Consider the following 25,497-nt stretch of genomic DNA (forward strand, 5'->3'; position numbering starts at 1 on the left):
ACCTGCTTTGCAGTCGATGGCTTCCCTCAATATCCTGTCGCATGGAACCATGACCCCCAGATCGATCACTCTGGGAAAAGGAACAGGGTTAGGACAAGGTTATGGAAAGGTACAGGAATCATGACCCCCAGATCGATCACTCTAGGAAAAGGAACAGGGTTAGGACAAGGTTATGGAAAGGTACAGGAATCATGACCCCCAGATCGATCACTCTGGGAAAAGGAACAGGGTTAGGACAAGGTTATGGAAAGGTACAGGAATCATGACCCCCAGATCGATCACTCTGGGAAAAGGAACAGGGTTAGGACAAGGTTATGGAAAGGTACAGGAACCATGACCCCCAGATCGATCACTCTGGGAAAAGGAACAGGGTTAGGACAAGGTTATGGAAAGGTACAGGAATCATGACCCCCAGATCGATCACTCTGGGAAAAGGAACAGGGTTAGGACAAGTTTATGGAAAGGTACAGGAATCATGACCCCCAGATCGATCACTCTGGGAAACCGAACAGGGTTAGGACAAGGTTATGGAAAGGTACAGGAATCATGACCCCCAGATCGATCACTCTGGGAAAAGGAAACCGAACAGGGTTAGGACAAGGTTATGGAAAGGTACAGGAATCATGACCCCCAGATCGATCACTCTGGGAAAAGGAAACCGAACAGGGTTAGGACAAGGTTATGGAAAGGTACAGGAATCATGACCCCCAGATCGATCACTCTGGGAAAAGGAACAGGGTTAGGACAAGGTTATGGAAAGGTACAGGAATCATGACCCCCAGATCGATCACTCTGGGAAAAGGAACAGGGTTAGGACAAGGTTATGGAAAGGTACAGGAATCATGACCCCCAGATCGATCACTCTGGGAAACCAAGAAGGGTTAGGACAAGGTTATGGAAAGGTACAGGAATCATGACCCCCAGATCGATCACTCTGGGAAAAGGAAACCGAACAGGGTTAGGACAAGGTTATGGAAAGGTACAGGAATCATGACCCCCAGATCGATCACTCTGAAAACCGAACAGGGTTAGGACAAGGTTATGGAAAGGTACAGGAACCAATCAAATCAAATTGTATTAGTCACATGCGCCCGAATACAACAGCTGTAGACCTTACAGTGAAATGCTGAATACAACAGGTGTAGTAGACCTTACAGTGAAATGCTGAATACAACAGGTGTAGTAGACCTCACAGTGAAATGCTGAATACAACAGGTGTAGTAGACCTCACAGTGAAATGCTGAATACAACAGGTGTAGTAGACCTTACAGTGAAATGCTGAATACAACAGGTGTAGTAGACCTTACAGTGAAATGCTGAATACAACAGGTGTAGTAGACCTCACAGTGAAATGCTGAATACAACAGGTGTAGTAGACCTTACAGTGAAATGCTGAATACAACAGGTGTAGTAGACCTTACAGTGAAATGCTGAATACAACAGGTGTAGTAGACCTCACAGTGAAATGCTGAATACAACAGGTGTAGTAGACCTCACAGTGAAATGCTGAATACAACAGGTGTAGTAGACCTTACAGTGAAATGCTGAATACAACAGGTGTAGTAGACCTCACAGTGAAATGCTGAATTACAACAGGTGTAGTAGACCTTACAGTGAAATGCTGAATTACAACAGGTGTAGTAGACCTCACAGTGAAATTCTGAATACAACAGGTGTAGTAGACCTCACAGTGAAATTCTGAATACAACAGGTGTAGTAGACCTTACAGTGAAATGCTGAATACAACAGGTGTATTAAACCTTACAGTGAAATGCTGAATACAACAGGTGTAGTAGACCTCACAGTGAAATGCTGAATACAACAGGTGTAGTAGACCTCACAGTGAAATGCTGAATACAACAGGTGTAGTAGACCTTACAGTGAAATGCTGAATACAACAGGTGTAGTAGACCTTACAGTGAAATGCTGAATACAACAGGTGTAGTAAACCTCACAGTGAAATGCTGAATACAACAGGTGTAGTAGACCTTACAGTGAAATGCTGAATACAACAGGTGTAGTAGACCTTACAGTGAAATGCTGAATACAACAGGTGTAGTAGACCTCACAGTGAAATGCTGAATACAACAGGTGTAGTAGACCTTACAGTGAAATGCTGAATACAACAGGTGTAGTAGACCTTACAGTGAAATGCTGAATACAACAGGTGTAGTAGACCTCACAGTGAAATGCTGAATACAACAGGTGTAGTAGACCTCACAGTGAAATGCTGAATACAACAGGTGTAGTAGAGGGGGTACCAGTACAGAGTCAATATACAGGGGGTACCAGTACAAAGTCAATGTGGAGGCTATATACAGGGGGGTACCGGTACAAAGTCAATGTGGAGGCTATATACAGCGGGTACCGGTACAGAGTCCATGTGGAGGCTATATACAGGGGGTACCGGTACAGAGTCAATGTGGAGGCTATATACAGGGGGTACCAGTACAGAGTCAATGTGGAGGCTATATACAGGGGGTACCGGTACAGAGTCAATGTGGAGGCTATATACAGGGGGTACCGGTACAGAGTCAATGTGGAGGCTATATACAGGGGGTACTGGTACAGAGTCAATGTGGAGGCTATATACAGGGGGTACCGGTACAGAGTCAATGTGGAGGCTATATACAGGGGGTACAGGTACAGAGTTAATGTGGAGGCTATATACAGGGGGTACCGGTACAGAGTCAATGTGGAGGCTATATACAGGGGGTACCGGTACAGAGTCAATGTGGAGGCTATATACAGGGGGTACCGGTACAGAGTCAATGTGGAGGCTATATACAGGGTGTACCGGTACAGAGTCAATGTGGAGACTATATACAGGAGGTACCGGTACAGAGTCAATACAGGGGGTACCGGTACAGAGTCAATACAGGGGGTACCGGTACAGAGTCAATACAGGGGGTACCGGTACAGAGTTAATGTGGACAATATGTACAACTGAATACAAGTCCAGAACAATAGAACAGAACACGCCCCTACCTGAAGTTGTTGCAGCCCAGCACCACTCCTACAATGTTCTTTCCGATGTCGTGGACGTCTCCCTTCACTGTGGCCAACAGTATGGTGCCCTGGTAGGGGTCCTAACAGGGGGGGTATAGATCATTACTGTAGAGAGACAGACAGACGTCTCCCTTCACTGTGGCCAACAGTATGGTGCCCTGGTAGGGGTCCTAACAGGGGGGGTATAGATCATTACTGTAGAGAGACAGACAGACGTCTCCCTTCACTGTGGCCAACAGTATGGTGCCCTGGTAGGGGTCCTAACAGGGGGTATAGATCATTACTGTAGAGAGACAGACAGACAGACGTCGCCCTTCACTGTGGCCAACAGTATGGTGCTCTGGTAGGGGTCCTAACAGGGGGGGGGTATAGATCGTTACTGTACAGCTGTGATGAATCAGTCCCTTCACTATGGTAGAGAGACAGACGGACAGGTAGAGACAGACGGACAGACAGACAGACAGGTAGAGAGACAGACTCACAGACAGACAGACAGACAGACAGACAGACAGACAGACAGACAGGTAGAGAGACAGACTCACAATCTCCTCTACTGATCCTGATGCCAGTAGCATGGCCTCTCTCTCCTTCTCCATGAAGGGGATCAGGTGGGCGACAGCCTTCTTCATCACACGTGCTGACTTTATCACCTGTTACACACACACACACACACACACACAGGATCATGAGAAGAATAGAAACATCTTATAGTATCTCCTCTGTGATCTCTTCCCCTACCTGAGGATGTCTCTCCCCTACCTGAGGATATCTCTTCCCCTACCTGAGGATATCTCTCCCCCTACCTGAGGATATCTCTTCCCCCTACCTGAGGATCTCTCTTCCCTCCCTACCTGAGGATATCTCTTCCTCCCTACCTGAGGATATATCTTCCCTCCCTACCTGAGGATATATCTTCCCTCCCTACCTGAGGATCTCTCTTCCTCCCCTACCTGAGGATATATCTTCCCTCCCTACCTGAGGATCTCTCTTCCCTCCCTACCTGAGGATCTCTCTTCCCTCCCTACCTGAGGATATATCTTCCCCCTACCTGAGGATATATCTTCCTCCCTACCTGAGGATCTCTCTCCCTCCCTACCTGAGGATATCTCTTCCCCCTACCTGAGGATATCTCTTCCTCCCTACCTGAGGATCTCTCTTCCCCCTACCTGAGGATATCTCTTCCCCCTACCTGAGGATATATCTTCCCCCTACCTGAGGATATCTCTTCCCTCCCTACCTGAGGATATATCTTCCCCCTACTTGAGGATATCTCTTCTCCCCTACCTGAGGATATCTCTTCTCCCTACCTGAGGATATCTCTTCCCCTACCTGAGGATATCTCTTCCCCCTACCTGAGGATATATCTCTTCCCCCTCTCCTTGAGGATATCTCTTCCCCCTGAGGATAACCTGAGGATATCTCTTCCCCCCTACCTGAGGATATCTCTCCCCCTACCTGAGGATATCTCTTCCCCCCTACCTGAGGATATCTCTTCCTACCTGAGGACCCTACCTGAGGATATCTCTTCCCCCTACCTGAGGATATCCTCCCCCTACCTGAGGATATCTCTTCCCCCCTACCTGAGGATATATCTTCCCCCTACCTGAGGATATATCTCCCCCCTACCTGAGGATATCTCTTCCTCCCCTACCTGAGGATATCTCTTCCTCCCCCTACCTGAGGATATCTCTCTTCCCCCCTACCTGAGGATATCTCTCCCCCTACCTGAGGATGTCCTCCCCCTACCTGAGGATATCTCTTCCCCCTACCTGAGGATATCTCTTCCCCCTACCTGAGGATATCTCTTCCCCCCTACCTGAGGATATCAAACTCTCCCTACCTGAGGATCCCATATCTCCCACCACCTGAACCCCTCTACCTGAGAGGGATATCTCTTCCCCCTACCTGAGGATATCTCTTCCCCCTACCTGAGATTTGATCTGACCAGAACCTTTTCCCCCTACCTGAGGATATCTCTTCTCTCCCTACCTGAGGATACTAACCTTTGAGCCCATACCTAACCTTGAGAGATACTCCAGCCTCTCTCTAACCTCCATACTATCTTAACCTTGATGAGCCCCTAAACTAACCTGATGAGCCCATAGGAGCCTCTCTTACATCTTGAGCCCATACTATAAACAGGTCTACTAACCTTGATGAGCCCATACTCCAGCCCACCTTTCATGCCTTGATGAGTTACATCAGGGGCCCATACTAAACTAACCTTGATGCCCATACTCCAGTACTAACCTTGATGGGCTTACTAACCTTGATGAGCCCATAGCTCAGCCTGGGACCTGATGAGCCCATACTATACTCTGTGTCCTCTGAGCCCATACATACTTTGAGCCCATCTATACCCTTGATGAACCTTGATGAGCCCATACTATACAACCTTGAGACTACAGAGAAGGAACTATTGATAGCCCATAATTGTGATGAGAGAAAGAGCCCATACTACCAGATTTGATGAGCCCATACTATAAATGTATCTGTAGCCCAGTTTTGAGCCCATACCAGAACCACTATTTTCTAGACTATACTACCTGAAAATAGCTTGGAGCCCATACTATACTATGATGCCCATACTATACCCTTGATCATACTAGAGAGATACTAACGTGGAGCCCATACCTCTCTCCTAACCTACTCTCCATACTGAGTGAGCCCATACTATACTAACCTTCCCATACTATACTAACCTTGATGAGCCCATACTAAACTAACCTTGATGAGCCCATACTCCAGCCTCTCTCTTACTAACCTTGATGAACCCATACTATACTATACTAACCTTGATGAGCCCATACCATACTAACCTTGATGAGCCCATACTATACTAACCTTGATGAGCCCATACTATACTAACCTTGATGAGCCCATACTATACTAACCTTGATGAGCCCATCCACCTCTCTAACCTTGATGCCCCATACTCCAGCCTCTCTCCTACTAACCTTATGAGCCCATACTATTGATGAGCCCATACTATACTAACCTTGATGAGCCCATCCTTGATGAGCCCATACTATACTAACCTTGATGATGAGCCCATACTATACTAACCTTGATGAGCCCATACTATACCAACCTTGATGAGCCCATACTATACTAACCTTGATGAGCCCATACTATACTAACCTTGATGAGCCCATACTATACTAACCTTGATGAGCCCATAGCCTCTCTATACTAACCTTGATGAGCCCATACTACTACCTTGATGAGCCCATACTATACCAACCTTGATGAGCCCATACTCCAGCCTCTCCCATACTATAACCTTGATGAGCCCATACCATACTAACCTTGATGAGCCCATACTATACTAACCTTGATGAGCCCATACTATACTAACCTTTGATGAGCCCATACTATACTAACCTTGATGAGCCCATACTATACTAACCTTGATGAGCCCATACTATACCCTTGATGAGCCCATACTATACTAACCTTGATGAGCCCATACTCATACTAACCTTGATGAGCCCATACTATACTAACCTTGATGAGCCCATACTATACTAACCTTGATGAGCCCATACTATACTAACCTTGATGAGCCCATACTATACTGATGAGCCCATACTATACTAACCTTGATGAGCCCATACCATACTAACCTTGATGAGCCCATACTATACTAACCTTGATGAGCCCATACTATACTAACCTTGATGAGCCCATACTATACTAACCTTGATGAGCCCATACTATACTAACCTGAGCCCATACTATACTTGATGAGCCCATACTATACTAACCTTGATGAGCCCTTGATGAGCCCATACTATACCTTGAGTGAGCCCATACTATACTAACCTTGATGAGCCCATACTATACTAACCTTGATGAGCCCATACTATACTAACCTTGATGAGCCCATACTATACTAACCTTGATGAGCCCATACTATACTAACCTTGATGAGCCCATACTATACTAACATGAGCCCTCTCTAGCCCATACTATACTAACCTTGATGAGCCCATACTCCAGCCTCTGATGAGCCCATACTATACTAACCTTGATGAGCCCATACTATACTAACCTTGATGAGCCCATACTATACTAACCTTGATGAGCCCATAGATACTAACCTTGATGAGCCCATACTATACCAACCTTGATGAGCCCATACTATACTAACCTTGATGAGCCCATACTAACCAGCCTCCATACTACTAACCTTGATGAACCCATACTATACTAACCTTGATGAGCCCATACTATACTAACCTTGATGAGCCCATACTAACTAACCTTGATGAGCCCATACTATACTAACCTTGATGAGCCCATACTATACTAACCTTGATGAGCCCATACCATACTAACCTTGATGAGCCCATACTATACTAACCTTGATGAGCCCATACTATACTAACCTTGATGAGCCCATACATACTATACTAACCTTGATGAGCCCATACTATACTAACCTTGATGAGCCCATACTATACTAACCTTGATGATACTAACCTTGATGAGCCCATACTCCAGCCTCTCTCCTACTAACCTTTGATACCCATACTACTAACCTTGATGAGCCCATACTATACTAACCTTGATGAGCCCATACTATACTAACCTTGATGAGCCCATACTATACTAACCAGCCCATACCATACTAACCTTGATGAGCCCATACTATACTAACCTTGATGAGCCCATACTATACTAACCTTGATGAGCCCATACTATACTAACCTTGATGAGCCCATACTCCAGCCCCTCTCCTTACTAACCTTGATGAGCCCATACTATACTAACCTTGATGAGCCCATACTATACTAACCTTGATGAGCCCATACTATACTAACCTTGATGAGCCCATACTATACTAACCTTGATGAGCCCATACTATACTAACCTTGATGAGCCCATACTATACTAACCTTGATGAGCCCATACTATACTAGCCTCCTAAACCTTGATGAGCCCATACTACCAGCCTCCTCCCTGATGAGCCCATACTATACTAACCTTGATGAGCCCATACTATACTAACCTTGATGAGCCCATACTATACTAACCTTGATGAGCCCATACCATACTAACCCATGAGCCCATACTATACTAACCTTGATGAGCCCATACTATACTAACCCATGAGCCCATACTACTAACCTTGATGAGCCCATACTATACTAACCTTGATGAGCCCATACTATACTAACCTTGATGCCCATACTCCAGCTAACCTTGATGAGCCCATACTCAGCCTCAGCCTACTAACCTTGATCCTACTAACCTTGAGCCCATACTATACTAACCTTGATGAGCCCATACTATACTAACCTTGATGAGCCCATACTATACTAACCTTGATGAGCCCATACTATACTAACCTTGATGAGCCCATACCATACTAACCTTGATGAGCCCATACTATACTAACCTTGATGAGCCCATACTATACTAACCTTGATGAGCCCATACCCTAACCTTGATGAGCCCATACTCCTACTAACCTTGATACTATACTAACCTTGATGAGCCCATACTATACTAACCTTGATGAGCCCATACTATACTAACCTTGATGAGCCCCATACTATACTGAGCCCATACTATACTAACCTTGATGAGCCCATACTCTCTGAGCCATACTAACCTTGATGAGCCCCATACTATACTACTAACCTTGATGAGCCCATACTATACTAACCTTGATGAGCCCATACTATACTAACCTTGATGAGCCCATACTATACTAACCTCTGAGCCCATACTATACCATTGATGAGCCCATACTATACTAACCTTGATGAGCCCATACTATACTAACCTTGATGAGCCCATACTATACTAACCTTGATGAGCCCATACTATACTAACCTTGATGAGCCCATACTATACTAACCTTGATGAGCCCATACTATACTAACCTTGATGAGCCCATACTATACTAACCTTGATGAGCCCATACTATACTAACCTTGATGAGCCCATACTATACTAACCTTGATGAGCCCATACTACCATACTAACCTTGATGAGCCCATACTCCACTATACTAACCTTGATGAGCCCTTGATACTATACTAACCTTGATGAGCCCATACTATACTAACCTTGATGAGCCCATACTATACTAACCTTGATGAGCCCATACTATACTAACCTTGATGAGCCCATACCCTCCATACTAACCTTGATGAGCCCATACTATACTAACCTTGATGAGCCCATAGCCCATACCAGCCTCTCTCCTACTAACCTTGATAGCCTCTCTCCTACTAACCTAACCTTGATGAGCCCATACTATACTAACCTTGATGAGCCCATACTATACTAACCTTGATGAGCCCATACTCCATACTCCTACTAACCTTGATGAGCCCATACTATACTAACCATGATGAGCCCATACTATACTAACCTTGATGAGCCCATACTATACTAACCTTGATGAGCCCTATACTAACCTTGATGAGCCCATACTATACTAACCTTGATGAGCCCATACTCCAGCCTACTCTGAGCCCATACTACTAACCTTGATGAGCCCATACTATACTAACCTTGATGAGCCCATACTATACTAACCTTGATGAGCCCATACTATACTAACCTTGATGAGCCCATACTATACTAACCTTGATGAGCCCATACTATACTAACCTTGATGACTATACTAACCTTGATGAGCCCATACTATACTAACCTTGATGAGCCCATACTATACTAACCTTGATGAGATGAGCCCATACTATACTAACCTTGATGAGCCCATACTATACTAACCTTGATGAGCCCATACTATACTAACCTTGATGAGCCCATACTATACTAACCTTGATGAGCCCATACTATACTAACCTTGATGAGCCCATACTATACCAACCTTTGATGAGCCCATACTATACTAACCTTGATGAGCCCATACCATACTAACCTTGATGAGCCCATACTATACTAACCTTGATGAGCCCATACTATACTGAGCCCATACTACCTTGATGAGCCCATACTATACTAACCTTGATGAGCCCATACTATACTAACCTTGATGAGCCCATACCATACTAACCTTGATGAGCCCATACTATACTAACCTTGATGAGCCCATACTATACTAACCTTGATGAGCCCATACTATACTAACCTTGATACTAACCTTGATGAGCCCATACTAGCAGTAGGCCATACTATACTAACCTTGATGAGCCCATACTATACTAACCTTGATGAGCCCATACCTGAGCCCATACTAACCTTGATGAGCCCATACTATACTAACCTTGATGAGCCCATACTAACCTTTGATGAGCCTCTCTCCTACTAACCTTGATGAGCCCATACTCCTACTAACCTTGATGAGCCCATACTATACTAACCTTGATGAGCCCATACTATACTAACCTTGATGAGCCCATACTATACTAACCTTGATGAGCCCATACTATACTAACCTTGATGAGCCCATACCATACTAACCTTGATGAGCCCATACTATACTAACCTTGATGAGCCCATATACTATACTAACCTTGATGAGCCCATACTATACTAACCTTGATGAGCCCATACTATACTAACCTTGATGAGAGCCCATACTATACTAACCTTGATGAGCCCCCCATACTCCAGCCTCTCTCCTACTAACCTTGATGAGCCCCATATACTATACTAACCTTGATGAGCCCATACTATACTAACCTTGATGAGCCCATACATATACCTATGAGCCCATACTATACTTTGATGAGCCCATACTATACCTAACCTTGATGAGCCCATACCATACTAACATTGATGAGCCCATACTATACTAACCTTGATGAGCCCATACTATACTAACCTTGATGAGCACATACTATACTAACCTTGATGAGCCCATACTATACTAACCTTGATGAGCCCATACTCCAGCCTCTCTCCTACTAACCTTGATGAGCCCATACTATACTAACCTTGATGAGCCCATACTATACTAACCTTGATGAGCCCATACTATAGCCACTCTCCTACTAACCTTGATGAATCCATACTCCAGCTTCTCTCCTACTAACCTTGATGAGCCCATACTATACTAACCTTGATGAGCCCATACTATACTAACCTTGATGAGCCCATACTCCAGCCTCTCTCCTACTAACCTTGATGAGCCCATACTATACTAACCTTGATGAGCCCATACTATACTAACCTTGATGAGCCCATACTATACTAACCTTGATGAGCCCATACTATACTAACCTTGATGAGCCCATACTATACTAACCTTGATGAGCCCATACTAACCTTGATGAGCCCATACTATACTAACCTTGATGAACCCATACTATACTAACCTTGATGAGCCCATACTCCAGCCTCTCCTCCACTGTTCCCTCTCGCCACTCATCCGTCTGGACCACCTTCTTCCCTCCTTTGGCACAGCTCTGAAAACGACAGGATTCTCTTCAGAGGGGATCTAGTACACTGTACTAGGGATCAGGTAACCCCAGCGAGCAGAGACATACAGCCACAGAGTTACAGGACATGTACTGTGTTGACCAGGTGGACCCGTATGTACTGTGTTAACCAGGTGGACCAGTATGTACCTGTTCATACAGCAGAATGTGTACTGTGTTAACCAGGTGGACCAGTATGTACTGTGTTAACCAGGTAGACCAGTATGTACTGTGTTAACCAGGTGGACCAGTATGTACTGTGTTAACCAGGTGGACCAGTATGTACTGTGTTAACCAGGTGGACCAGTATGTACTGTGTTAACCAGGTGGACCAGTATGTACCTGTTCATACAGCAGAATATGTACTGTGTTAACCAGGTGGACCAGTATGTACCTGTTCATACAGCAGAATGTGTACTGTGTTAACCAGGTGGACCAGTATGTACTGTGTTAACCAGGTAGACCAGTATGTACTGTGTTAACCAGGTGGACCAGTATGTACTGTGTTAACCAGGTGGACCAGTATGTACTGTGTTAACCAGGTGGACCAGTATGTACTGTGTTAACCAGGTGGACCAGTATGTACTGTGTTAACCAGGTGGACCAGTATGTACTGTGTTAACCAGGTGGACCAGTATGTACCTGTTTATACAGCAGGACATGTACTGGGTTAACCAGGTGGACCAGTATGTACTGTGTTAACCAGATGGACCAGTATGTACCTGTTTATACAGCAGGACATGTACTGTGTTAACCAGGTGGACCAGTATGTACTGTGTTAACCAGATGGACCAGTATGTACTTGTTTATACAGCAGAATATGTACTGTGTTAACCAGGTGGACCAGTATGTACCTGTTTATACAGAATATGTACTGTGTTAACCAGGTGGACCAGTATGTACTGTGTTAACCAGGTGGACCAGTATGTACTGTGTTAACCAGGTGGACCAGTATGTACCTGTTTATACAGAATATGTACTGTGTTAACCAGGTGGACCAGTATGTACTGTGTTAACCAGATGGACCAGTATGTACCTGTTTATACAGAATATGTACTGTGTTAACCAGATGGACCAGTATGTACCTGTCTATACAGAATATGTACTGTGTTAACCAGATGGACCAGTATGTACCTGTCTATACAGAATATGTACTGTGTTAACCAGGTGGACCAGTATGTACTGTGTTAACCAGGTGGACCAGTATGTACTGTTCATACTGAATATGTACTGTGTTAACCAGATGGACCAGTATGTACCTGTCTATACAGAATATGTACTGTGTTAACCAGGTGGACCAGTATGTACTGTTCATACTGAATATGTACTGTGTTAACCAGGTGGACCAGTATGTACCTGTTTATACAGAATATGTACTGTGTTAACCAGGTGGACCAGTATGTACTGTGTTAACCAGGTGGACCAGTATGTACTGTGTTAACCAGGTGGACCAGTATGTACCTGTTTATACAGAATATGTACTGTGTTAACCAGGTGGACCAGTATGTACTGTGTTAACCAGATGGACCAGTATGTACCTGTCTATACAGAATATGTACTGTGTTAACCAGATGGACCAGTATGTACCTGTCTATACAGAATATGTACTGTGTTAACCAGGTGGACCAGTATGTACTGTGTTAACCAGGTGGACCAGTATGTACTGTTCATACTGAATATGTACTGTGTTAACCAGATGGACCAGTATGTACCTGTCTATACAGAATATGTACTGTGTTAACCAGGTGGACCAGTATGTACTGTGTTAACCAGATGGACCAGTATGTACCTGTTTATACAGAATATGTACTGTGTGTAAAGCACAAACCTGTTGTTGGATATGTACTGTACTGTGTAAACCATACACCGGTGCCTTCGGGAAAGTATTCAGACCCCTTGACTTTTTCCACATTTTGTTACGTTACAGCCTTATTCTAAATTGTATTGTTTATTTTCCTCATCAATCTACACACAATACCCCATAATGACAAAACAAAAACAGTATAGAAATGTTTGCAAATTTATATTAAAAAATATATATATATTATATATATATATATTTACATAAGTATTCAGACCCTTTACTTAGTACTTTGTTGAATCACCTTTGGCAGTGATTACAGCCTCGAGTCTTCTTGGGTATGACGCTACAAGCTTCTCAATCTCTGTCAGGTTGGATGGGGAGCATTGCTTCACAGCTATTTTCAGGTCTCTCCAGAGATGTTCGATCGGGTTCAAGTCCGGGCTCTGGCCACTCCTGCGTTGTCTTAGCTGTGTGCTTAGGGTCGTTGTCCTGTTGGAAGGTGAACCTTCACCCCAGTCTGAGGTTCTGAGTGCTCTGGAGCAGGTTTTCATTAAGGATCTCTCTGTACTTTGCTCCGTTCATCTTTGCCTCGATCCTGACTAGTCTCCCAGTCCCTGCTGCTGAAAACGTCCCCACAGCATGATGCTGCCACCTCCATGCTTCACCGTAGGGATGGTGCCAGGTTTCCTCCAGATGTGATGCTTGGCATTCAGGCCAAAGAGTTCAATCTTGGTTTCATCAGACCAGAGAATCTTGTTTCTCATGGTCTGAGACTCTTTTAGGTGCTTTTTAGAAAACTCCAAGTAGACTGTCATGTGCCTTTTACTGAGGAGTGGCTTCCGTCTGGCCACTCTACCATAAAGGCCTGATTGGTGGAGTGCTACAGGGATGGTTGTCCTTCTGGAAAGTTCTCCAATCTCCACAGAGGAACTCTGGAGCTCTGTCGGTTTCTTGGTCCCCTCGCTGACCAAGGCCCTTCTCCCCCGATTGCTCAGTTTGGCCGGGCGGCCAAGTTGTTTCCAAACCGCTTCCTTTTAAGAATGATGACGCCCCTGTTCTTGGGGACCTTCTTCTTGTCTCGGAGCTCAACTGACAATTCCTTCGACCTCATGGCTTGGTTTTTGCTCTGACATTCACTGTCAACTGTGGGACGTTTTATAGACAGGTGTGTGCCTTTCCAAATCATGTCCAATCAATTGAATTTACCACAGGTGGACTCCAATCAAGTTGTAGAAACGTCTCAAGGATGATCAATGGAAACAGGATGCAGCTGAGATCAATTTGGAGTCTCATAGCAAAGGGTCAGGATGCAGCTTTTTCATGATGGGGTATTGTGATGTCATTATGGGGTATTGTGATGTCATTATGGGGTATTATGATGTCATTATGGGGTATTGTGATGTCATTATGGGGTATTGTGATGTCATTATGGGGTATTATGATGTCAAAGGGTCTGAATACTAATGTAAATAAGGTATTGCTGTTTAACAAATTTGCCAACATTTCAACAAAAACAAGAAATGTTTTTACTTTTTCATTATGGGATATTCTTTATAGATTGCGGAGGGGAAAAACAATGTCATCCATTTTAGAATAAGGCTGTAACGTAACAAAATGTGGGAAAAGTCCAGGGGTCTGAATACTTTCCCGAAGGCTGTGTACCGGTGTATACAAGCACAGTAAGATATACTAGGATATGTACTGTATATGTACTGTAGTGTGTAAACCATATACCTGTACAGTAAGTTATACTAGGATATGTACTGTATATGTACTGTAGTGTGTAAACCATATACCTGTGTATACAAGCACAGTAAGTTATACTAGGATATGTACTGTAGTGTGTAAACCATATACCTGTACAGTAAGTTATACTAGGATATGTACTGTATATGTACTGTAGTGTGTAAACCATATATCTGTGTGTACAAGCACAGTACGTTATACTAGGATATGTACTGTATATGTACTGTAGTGTGTAAACCATATACCTGTGTGTACAAGTACAGTAAGTTATACTAGGATATGTACTGTATATGTACTGTAGTGTGTAAACCATATACCTGTACAGTAAGTTATACTAGGATATGTACTGTATATGTACTGTAGTGTGTAAACCATATACTTGTGTGTACAAGCACAGTAAGTTATACTAGGATATGTACTGTATATGTACTGTAGTGTGTCAACCATATACCTGTGTGTACAAGTACAGTAAGTTATACTAGGATATGTACTGTATATGTACTGTAGTGTGTAAACCATATACCTGTACAGTAAGTTATACTAGGATATGTACTGTAGTGTGTAAACCATATACTTGTGTGTACAAGTACAGTAAGTTATACTAGGATATGTACTGTATATGTACTGTAGTGTGTAAACCATATACCTGTGTGTACAAGTACAGTAAGATATACTAGGATATGTACTGTATATGTACTGTAGTGTGTCAACCATATACCTGTGTGTACAAGTACAGTAAGTTATACTAGGATATGTACTGTATATGTACTGTAGTGTGTAAACCATATACCTGTACAGTAAGTTATACTAGGATATGTACTGTATATGTACTGTAGTGTGTAAACCATATACTTGTGTGTACAAGCACAGTAAGTTATACTAGGATATGTACTGTATATGTACTGTAGTGTGTCAACCATATACCTGTGTGTACAAGTACAGTAAGTTATACTAGGATATGTACTGTATATGTACTGTAGTGTGTAAACCATATACCTGTACCTAGGATATGTACTGTGTGTGTAAACCATATACTTGTGTGTACAAGTACAGTAAGTTATACTAGGATATGTACTGTATATGTACTGTAGTGTGTAAACCATATACCTGTGTGTACAAGTACAGTAAGTACTGTAGTGTGTCAACCATATACCTGTGTGTACAAGTATACTAGGATATGTACTGTATATGTACTGTAGTGTGTCAACCATATACCTGTGTGTACAAGTACAGTAAGTTATACTAGGATATGTACTGTATATGTACTGTAGTGTGTAAACCATATACCTGTGTATACAAGCACAGTAAGTTATACTAGGATATGTACTGTAGTGTGTAAACCATATATCTGTGTGTACAAGCACAGTAAGTTATACTAGGATATGTACTGTAGTGTAAACCATATATCTGTACTAGGATATGTACTGTATATGTACTGTAGTGTGTCAACCATATACCTGTGCGTACAGCAGTAGTTTCTCTGTGGCCTCCGGGTCTTTGTTCCAGATAAGGTTCTCACACATGAGCAGGAGCTCCTTGTCGATATCATCATAGACAGGCAGGCTGCCAGCGTTCACTATGCCCATGTCCATACCGTCCTATAGGAGACAGCAGGACAACAGGGTTACTCATGCAGGGTAGGGCCGCTAGCTGGCTAGATAGCCACTGGCTAACGTAGTAGGGCCGCTAGCTGGCTAGATGACGATAGCCACTGGCTAACGTAGTAGGGCCGCTAGCTGGCTAGATGTCGATAGCCACTGGCTAACGTAGTAGGGCCGCTAGCTGGCTAGATGTCGATAGCCACTGGCTAACGTAGTAGGGCCGCTAGCTGGCTAGATGTCGATAGCCACTGGCTAACGTAGTAGGGCCGCTAGCTGGCTAGATGTCGATAGCCACTGGCTAACGTAGTAGGGCCGCTAGCTGGCTAGATGTCGATAGCCACTGGCTAACGTAGTAGGGCCGCTAGCTGGCTAGATGTCGATAGCCACTGGCTAACGTAGTAGGGCCGCTAGCTGGCTAGATGTCGATAGCCACTGGCTAACGTAGTAGGGCCGCTAGCTGGCTAGATGTCGATAGCCACTGGCTAACGTAGTAGGGCCGCTAGCTGGCTAGATGTCGATAGCCACTGGCTAACGTAGTAGGGCCGCTAGCTGGCTAGATGTCGATAGCCACTGGCTAACGTAGTAGGGCCGCTAGCTAGGTAGATGTCGATAGCCACTGGCTAACGTAGTAGGGCCGCTAGCTAGCTAGATGTCGATAGCCACTGGCTAACGTAGTAGGGCCGCTAGCTAGCGTTCAACCTACCTTGACGGCGCAGTTTAGGAAGGCTCCACCTACCTTGATGGCGTGGTAGAGGAAGGCTCCACCTACCTTGATAGCGTGGTAGAGGAAGGCTCCACCTACCTTGATAGCGTGGTAGAGGAAGGCTCCACCTACCTTGATAGCGAGGTAGAGGAAGGCTCCACCTACCTTGATAGCGAGGTAGAGGAAGGCTCCACCTACCTTGATGGCGAGGTAGAGGAAGGCTCCACCTACCTTGATAGCGTGGTAGAGGAAGGCTCCACCTACCTTGATAGCGTGGTAGAGGAAGGCTCCACCTACCTTGATAGCGTGGTAGAGGAAGGCTCCACCTACCTTGATAGCGTGGTAGAGGAAGGCTCCACCTACCTTGATGGCGTGGTAGAGGAAGGCGCGGTAGAGGAAGGCTCCACCTACCTTGATAGCGAGGTAGAGGAAGGCTCCACCTACCTTGATAGCGTGGTAGAGGAAGGCTCCACCTACCTTGATAGCGAGGTAGAGGAAGGCTCCACCTACCTTGATAGCGTGGTAGAGGAAGGCTCCACCTACCTTGATAGCGTGGTAGAGGAAGGCTCCATGCATGGCCTCTCTGATGACCTCCATGCCTCTGAAGGAGAAGGACAGGTTGGACAGGCCTCCACTGATCCTGGCCCCAGGCAACAACTCCTGTAGAGAATATATATATATATATATTATATACTGTTATAAGGTCAGGTTGATTCTGACCCCAGGCAACAACTCCTGTAGAGGATATATATATATATATATATATATTATATACTGTTATAAGGTCAGGTTGATCCTGACCCCAGGTAACGACTCCTGTAGAGAATATATATATATATTATATACTGTTAAAAGGTCAGGTTGATCCTGACCCCAGGTAACGACTCCTGTAGAGAATATATATATGACCCATACTGTGTATATATATATATATATATAAATAGTATATACTGTTATAAGGTCAGGTTGATTCTGACCCCAGGTAACGACTCCTGTAGAGAATATATATATATATATTATATTCTGATAAAAGGTCAAGTTGATCCTGACCCCAGGTAACGACTCCTCTAGAGAATATATATATATATTATATACTGTAGTATATACTGTTAAAAGGTCAGGTTGATTCTGACCCCAGGCAACAACTCCTGTACAGAAAATATATAAATATGATATACTGTTAAAAGGTCAAGTTGATCCTGACCCCAGGTAACGACTCCTACAGGAAACACAGTGTGGGTCATTAACAGTACAGCCTGGAAGCCCACACTGCCATGTGGGTTGTTTGAAATCCCCCTGAGGTGAGATGTAATCTCCTTTCCCAGAAAACCCGGGACAGCTGGGTGCTGTGACATCACCACTGGTGTGGATACAGAAAGACGACACAGTCCCAGAGAAATCCCCGGAGCGTGACAACAGGAAGCAGTGTTGTGACAACAGGAAGCAGTGTTAGTGACAACAGGAAGCAGTGTTAGTGACAACAGGAAGCAGTGTTAGTGACAACAGGAAGCAGTGTTAGTGACCGCGTTTAGCAGAAAGACGACACAGTCCCAGAGAAATCCCCGGAGCGTGACAACAGGAAGCAGTGTTAGTGACAACAGGAAGCAGTGTTGTGACAACAGGAAGCAGTGTTGTGACAACAAGAAGCAGTGTTAGTGACAACAGGAAGCAGTGTTAGTGACAACAGGAAGCAGTGTTAGTGACAACAGGAAGCAGTGTTAGTGACAACAGGAAGCAGTGTTAGTGACCGCGTTTAGCAGAAAGACGACACAGTCCCAGAGAAATCCCCGGAGCGTGACAACAGGAAGCAGTGTTAGTGACAACAGGAAGCAGTGTTGTGACAACAGGAAGCAGTGTTGTGACAACAAGAAGCAGTGTTAGTGACAACAGGAAGCAGTGTTAGTGACAACAGGAAGCAGTGTTAGTGACAACAGGAAGCAGTGTTAGTGACAACAGGAAGCAGTGTTAGTGACCACGTTTAGCAGAAAGACGACACAGTCCCAGAGAAATCCCGGAGCGTGACAACAGGAAGCAGTGTTAGTGACAACAGGAAGCAGTGTTGTGACAACAGGAAGCAGTGTTGTGACAACAAGAAGCAGTGTTAGTGACAACAGGAAGCAGTGTTAGTGACAACAGGAAGCAGTGTTAGTGACAACAGGAAGCAGTGTTAGTGACAACAGGAAGCAGTGTTAGTGACCACGTTTAGCAGAAAGACGACACAGTCCCAGAGAAATCCCCGGAGCGTGACAACAGGAAGCAGTGTTAGTGACAACAGGAAGCAGTGTTGTGACAACAGGAAGCAGTGTTGTGACAACAGGAAGCAGCGTTAGTGACAACAGGAAGCAGCGTTAGTGACCGCGTTTAGCAGAAAGACGACACGGGTCTCAACTGACCTTAATGAGCCTGGTGGCTCTGATGAAGTTGATGGCGTACTCGCTGTGTTCCTCCATGCCCGTGCCGATGGTCAGGATGTTGGGGTCAAAGATGATGTCGTTGGGGTCAAAGCCCACTTGAGTTACCAGGAGACGATAGGCTCTGCTGCAGATGTCGACCTTGCGCTCTGTGTCGGTAGCCTGTAGGAAACCAGAGAAGACAGATGTTTCAAGGCCGCGCTCTGTCTCGGTAGCCTGTAGGAAACCAGCGAAAACAGATGTTTCAAGGCCTCGCTCTGTCTCGGTAGCCTGTAGGAAACCAGAGAAGACAGATGTTTCAAGGCTCTGTGTCGGTAGCCTGTAGGAAACCAGAGAAGACAGATGTTTCAAGGCCGCGCTCTGTCTCGGTAGCCTGTAGGAAACCAGGGAAGACAGCTGTTTCAAGGCCTCGCTCTGTCTCGGTAGCCTGTAGGAAACCAGAGAAGACAGCTGTTTCAAGGCCTCGCTCTGTCTCGGTAGCCTGTAGGAAACCAGAGAAGACAGATGTTTCAAGGCCTCGCTCTGTCTCGGTAGCCTGTAGGAAACCAGAGAAGACAGCTGTTTCAAGGCCTCGCTCTGTCTCGGTAGCCTGTAGGAAACCAGAGAAAACAGATGTTACAAGGCCGCGCTCTGTGTCGGTAGCCTGTAGGAAACCAGAGAAGACAGATGTTTCAAGGCCGCGCTCTGTGTCGGTAGCCTGTAGGAAACCAGAGAAGACAGATGTTTCAAGGCCGCGCTCTGTCTCGGTAGCCTGTAGGAAACCAGGGAAGACAGCTGTTTCAAGGCCGCGCTCTGTCTCGGTAGCCTGTAGGAAACCAGAGAAGACAGCTGTTTCAAGGCTCTGTCTCGGTAGCCTGTAGGAAACCAGAGAAGACAGATGTTTCAAGGCTCTGTGTCGGTAGCCTGTAGGAAACCAGAGAAGAGCTGTTTCAAGGCCTCGCTCTGTCTCGGTAGCCTGTAGGAAACCAGAGAAAACAGATGTTTCAAGGCCGCGCTCTGTCTCCGTAGCCTGTAGGAAACCAGAGAAGACAGATGTTTCAAGGCTCTGTCTCCGTAGCCTGTAGGAAACCAGAGAAGACAGATGTTTCAAGGCTCTAGGAATGTAACCACAAAAAGTATGTGAACCCTTTTGAATTACCTGGATTTCTGCATAAATTGTGTCATAAAATTTGATCTGATCTTCATCTAACTCACAACAACAGACAAACACAGTCTGCTGAAACTAATAACACACAAACAATTATACGTTTTCATGTCTTTATTGAACACACTGTGTAAACATTCACAGTGCAGGGTGGGAAAAGTAGGTGAACCCTTGGATTTAATAACTGGTTGACCCTCCTTTGGCAGCAATAACCTCAACCAGTAGGTGAACCCTTGGATTTAATAACTGGTTGACCCTCCTTTGGCAGCAATAAACTCAACCAGTAGGTGAACCCTTGGATTTAATAACTGGTTGACCCTCCTTTGGCAGCAATAAACTCAACCAGTAGGTGAACCCTTGGATTTAATAACTGGTTGACCCTCCTTTGGCAGCAATAAACTCAACCAGTATGTGAACCCTTGGATTTAATAACTGGTTGACCCTCCTTTGGCAGCAATAAACTCAACCAGTAGGTGAACCCTTGGATTTAATAACTGGTTGACCCTCCTTTGGCAGCAATAACCTCAACCAGTAGGTGAACCCTTGGATTTAATAACTGGTTGACCCTCCTTTGGCAGCAATAACCTCAACCAGTAGGTGAACCCTTGGATTTAATAACTGGTTGACCCTCCTTTGGCAGCAATAAACTCAACCAGTAGGTGAACCCTTGGATTTAATAACTGGTTGACCCTCCTTTGGCAGCAATGACCTCAACCAAACGTTTTCTGTAGTTGTGGATCAGACCGGCACAACGGTCAGGAGGAATTTTGGACCATTCCTCTTTACAAAACTGTTTCAGGTCTGCAATATTCTTGGGATGTCTGGTGTGAACTGCTCTCTTGAGGTCATGCCACAGCATCTCAATCAGGTTGAGGTCAGGACTCTGACTGGGCCACTCTGGTTGAGGTCAGGACTCTGACTGGGCCACTCCAGGAGGTCAGGACTCTGACTGGGCCACTCCAGGAGGTCAGGACTCTGACTGGGCCACTCCAGGAGGTCAGGACTCTGACTGGGCCACTCCAGAAGGCGTGTTTTTCTTCTGTTGAAGCCATTCTGTTTTGGGTCGTTGTCCTGTTGCATCACCCAACTTCTGTTGAGCTTCAATTGGCGGATAGATAGCCTTACATTCTCCTGCAAAATATCTTGATAAACTTGGGAATTCATTTCTCCGTAGATGATAGCAAGCTGTCCAGGCCCTGAGGCAGTAAATCAGCCCCAAACCATGATGCTCCCTCCACCAGACTTTACAGTTGGGATGAGGTTTTGATGTTGGTGTCCTGTGCCTTTTTTTCTCCACACATAGTGTTGTGTGTTCCTTCCAAACAACTCATCTGTAGTTCCATCTGTCCACAGAATATCTTGCCAGTAGCGCTGTGGAACATCCAGGTGCTCTTTTACAAACTTCAGACGTGCAGCAATGTTTTTTTTAACAGCAGTGGTTTCTTCTGTGGTGTCCTCCCATGAACACTATTCTTGTTTAGTGTTTTACGTATCGTAGACTCGTCAACAGAGATGTTAGCATGTTCCAGAGATATCTGTAAGTCTTTAGCTGACACTCTAGGATTCTTCTTAACCTCATTGAGCATTCTGCTCCTGTGCTCTTGCAGTCATCTTTGCAGGACGGCCACTCCTAGGGGGAGTAGCAACAGTGCTGAACTTTCTCCATTTATAGACTATTTGTCTTACCGTGGACTGATGAACATCAAGGCTTTTAGAGATACTTTTGTAACCCTTTCCAGCTTTATGCAAGTCAACAATTAATCTTCAGTCTTCTGAGATCTCTTTTGTTCGAGGCATGGGTCACATCAGGCAATGCTTCTTGTGAACAGCAAACTAAAATTTTGTGAGTGTTTTTTATACTTCTAGGCAGCTCTAACCAACATCTCCAATCTCGTCTTATTGATTGGGCTCCAGGTTAGCTGACTCCTGACTCCAATTAGCTTTAGGAGAGGTCATTAGGCTTGGGGGGGGTTCACATACTTTTCCCAACCTACACTGTGGATGTTTAAATGTTGTATTCAATATAGACAAGAAAAATGCAATAATTAGTGTGTTATTAGTTTAAGCAGACTGTGTTTCTCTTTTGTTGTGACTTAGATGAAGATCAGATCAAAATGGATGACCAATTTACACATAAATCCAGGTAATTCTCGAAGGGTTCACATACTCTTTCTCACCTGACCCTTCTCGTCGAAGGCCATAACCACCACGGCAGCCCCGTAGCGTCTGAGTCTCACCTGACCCTCCTCGTCGAAGGCCATAACCCCCACGGCAGCCCCGTAGCGTCTGAGTCTCACCTGACCCTCCTCGTCGAAGGCCATAACCACCACGGCAGCCCCGTAGCGTCTGAGTCTCACCTGACCCTCCTCGTCGAAGGCCATAACCACCACGGCAGCCCTGTAGCGTCTGAGTCTCACCTGACCCTCCTCGTCGAAGGCCATAACCACCACGGCAGCCCCGTAGCGTCTGAGTCTCACCTGACCCTCCTCGTCGAAGGCCATAACCACCACGGCAGCCCCGTAGCGTCTGAGTCTCACCTGACCCTCCTCGTCGAAGGCCATAACCACCACGGCAGCCCCGTAGCGTCTGAGTCTCACCTGACCCTCCTCGTCGCAGGCCAATAACCACCACGGCAGCCCCGTAGCGTCTGAGTCTCACCTGACCCTCCTCGTCGAAGGCCATAACCACCACGGCAGCCCCGTAGCGTCTGAGTCACACCTGACCCTCCTCGTTGAAGGCCATAACCACCACGGCAGCCCCGTAGCGTCTGAGTCTCACCTGACCCTCCTCGTCGAAGGCCATAACCACCACGGCAGCCCCGTAGCGTCTGAGTCTCACCTGACCCTCCTCGTCGAAGGCCATAACCACCACGGCAGCCCCGTAGCGTCTGACAGTCGTAGCTCTCTGGAGAAACTCCTCTTCTCCTTCCTTCAGACTGATGCTGTTCACGATACACTTCCCCTGACAACACTTCAGCCCCGCCTTGATCACCTCGAAGTTTGACGAGTCGATACACAGAGGTACCTAGGAGAGGAGAGAGAGAGAGAGGAGAGAGAGAGAGAGGACACCTGGAAGTTAGACAAGTCGATACACAGAGGTACCTAGGAGAGGAGAGAGAGAGAGAGAGAGAGAGGACACCTGGAAGTTAGACGAGTCTATACACAGAGGTACCTAGGAGAGGAGAGAGAGAGGACACCTGGAAGTTAGACGAGTCTATACACAGAGGTACCTAGGAGAGGAGAGAGAGAGAGGACACCTGGAAGTTAGACAAGTCTATACACAGAGGTACCTAGGAGAGGAGAGAGAGAGAGAGGACACCTGGAAGATAGACAAGTCTATACACAGAGGTACCTAGGAGAGGAGAGAGAGAGGGGACACCTGGAAGTTAGACGAGTCTATACACAGAGGTACCTAGGAGAGGAGAGAGAGAGGACACCTGGAAGTTAGACGAGTCTATACACAGAGGTACCTAGGAGAGGAGAGAGCGAGAGAGGACACCTGGAAGTTAGACAAGTCTATACACAGAGGTACCTAGGAGAGGAGAGAGAGAGAGGACACCTGGAAGTTAGACGAGTCTATACACAGAGGTACCTAGGAGAGGAGAGAGAGAGAGGACACCTGGAAGTTAGACGAGTCTATACACAGAGGTACCTAGGAGAGGAGAGAGAGAGAGGACACCTGGAAGTTAGACGAGTCTATACACAGAGGTACCTAGAAGAGAAGAGAGAGAGAGAGGACACCTGGAAATTAGACGAGTCTATACACAGAGGTACCTAGGAGAGGAGAGAGAGAGAGAGGACACCTGGAAATTAGACGAGTCTATACACAGAGGTACCTAGGAGAGGAGAGAGAGAGAGGACACCTGGAAGTTAGACGAGTCTATACACAGAGGTACCTAGGAGAGGAGAGAGAGAGAGAGGACACCTGGAAGTTAGACGAGTCTATACACAGAGGTACCTAGGAGAGGAGAGAGAGAGAGGACACCTGGAAGTTAGACGAGTCTATACACAGAGGTACCTAGGAGAGGAGAGAGAGAGAGGACACCTGGAAGTTAGACGAGTCTATACACAGAGGTACCTAGGAGAGGAGAGAGAGAGAGAGAGAAAGGACACCTGGAAGTTAGAGAGAGAGAGAGAGAGAGAGGAGAGAGAGAGAGAAAGGACACCTGGAAGTTAGACGAGTCTATACACAGAGGTACCTAGGAGAGGAGAGAGAGAGGACACCTGGAAGTTAGACGAGTCTATACACAGAGGTACCTAGGAGAGGAGAGAGAGAGAGGACACCTGGAAGTTAGACGAGTCTATACACAGAGGTACCTAGAGAGAGAGAGAGAGGACACCTGGAAGTTAGACGAGTCTATACACAGAGGTACCTAGAGAGGAGAGAGAGAGAGGACACCTGGAAGTTAGACGAGTCTATACACAGAGGTACCTAGGAGAGGAGAGAGAGAGAGGACACCTGGAAGGTAGACGAGTCTATACACAGAGGTACCTAGGAGAGGAGAGAGAGAGAGGACACCTAGTCTATACACAGAGTACCTAGGAGAGAGAGAGAGGACACCTGGAAGTTAGACGAGTCTATACACAGAGGTACCTAGAGAGAGAGAGAGAGGACACCTGGGAGGATTACAGAGGACAACGAGAGAGAGATGAGGATAAAGAGGACAACCTGGAG

General features: G+C 45.6%; 1 protein-coding gene across 1 annotated transcript in view; it reads right to left on the reverse strand.

The window, feature by feature from the left end:
* The window catches only part of LOC135573636 (methionine synthase-like), a 97,192-nt gene that overhangs the window by 39,835 nt on the left and 31,860 nt on the right, over positions 1–25,497 (reverse strand). The window contains 12 exon segments of the mRNA XM_065022931.1: positions 3–70; positions 2,989–3,089; positions 3,552–3,659; positions 4,058–4,077; positions 4,850–4,888; positions 5,109–5,129; positions 5,627–5,667; positions 11,284–11,402; positions 16,422–16,562; positions 17,812–17,928; positions 19,662–19,841; positions 23,662–23,847. Of these exon segments, the coding sequence (XP_064879003.1) occupies positions 3–70; positions 2,989–3,089; positions 3,552–3,659; positions 4,058–4,077; positions 4,850–4,888; positions 5,109–5,129; positions 5,627–5,667; positions 11,284–11,402; positions 16,422–16,562; positions 17,812–17,928; positions 19,662–19,841; positions 23,662–23,847 (1,141 nt within the window).

This window comes from Oncorhynchus nerka, linkage group LG10 (genome assembly GCF_034236695.1).
Source record: "Oncorhynchus nerka isolate Pitt River linkage group LG10, Oner_Uvic_2.0, whole genome shotgun sequence".
Classification (NCBI taxonomy): domain Eukaryota; kingdom Metazoa; phylum Chordata; class Actinopteri; order Salmoniformes; family Salmonidae; genus Oncorhynchus; species Oncorhynchus nerka.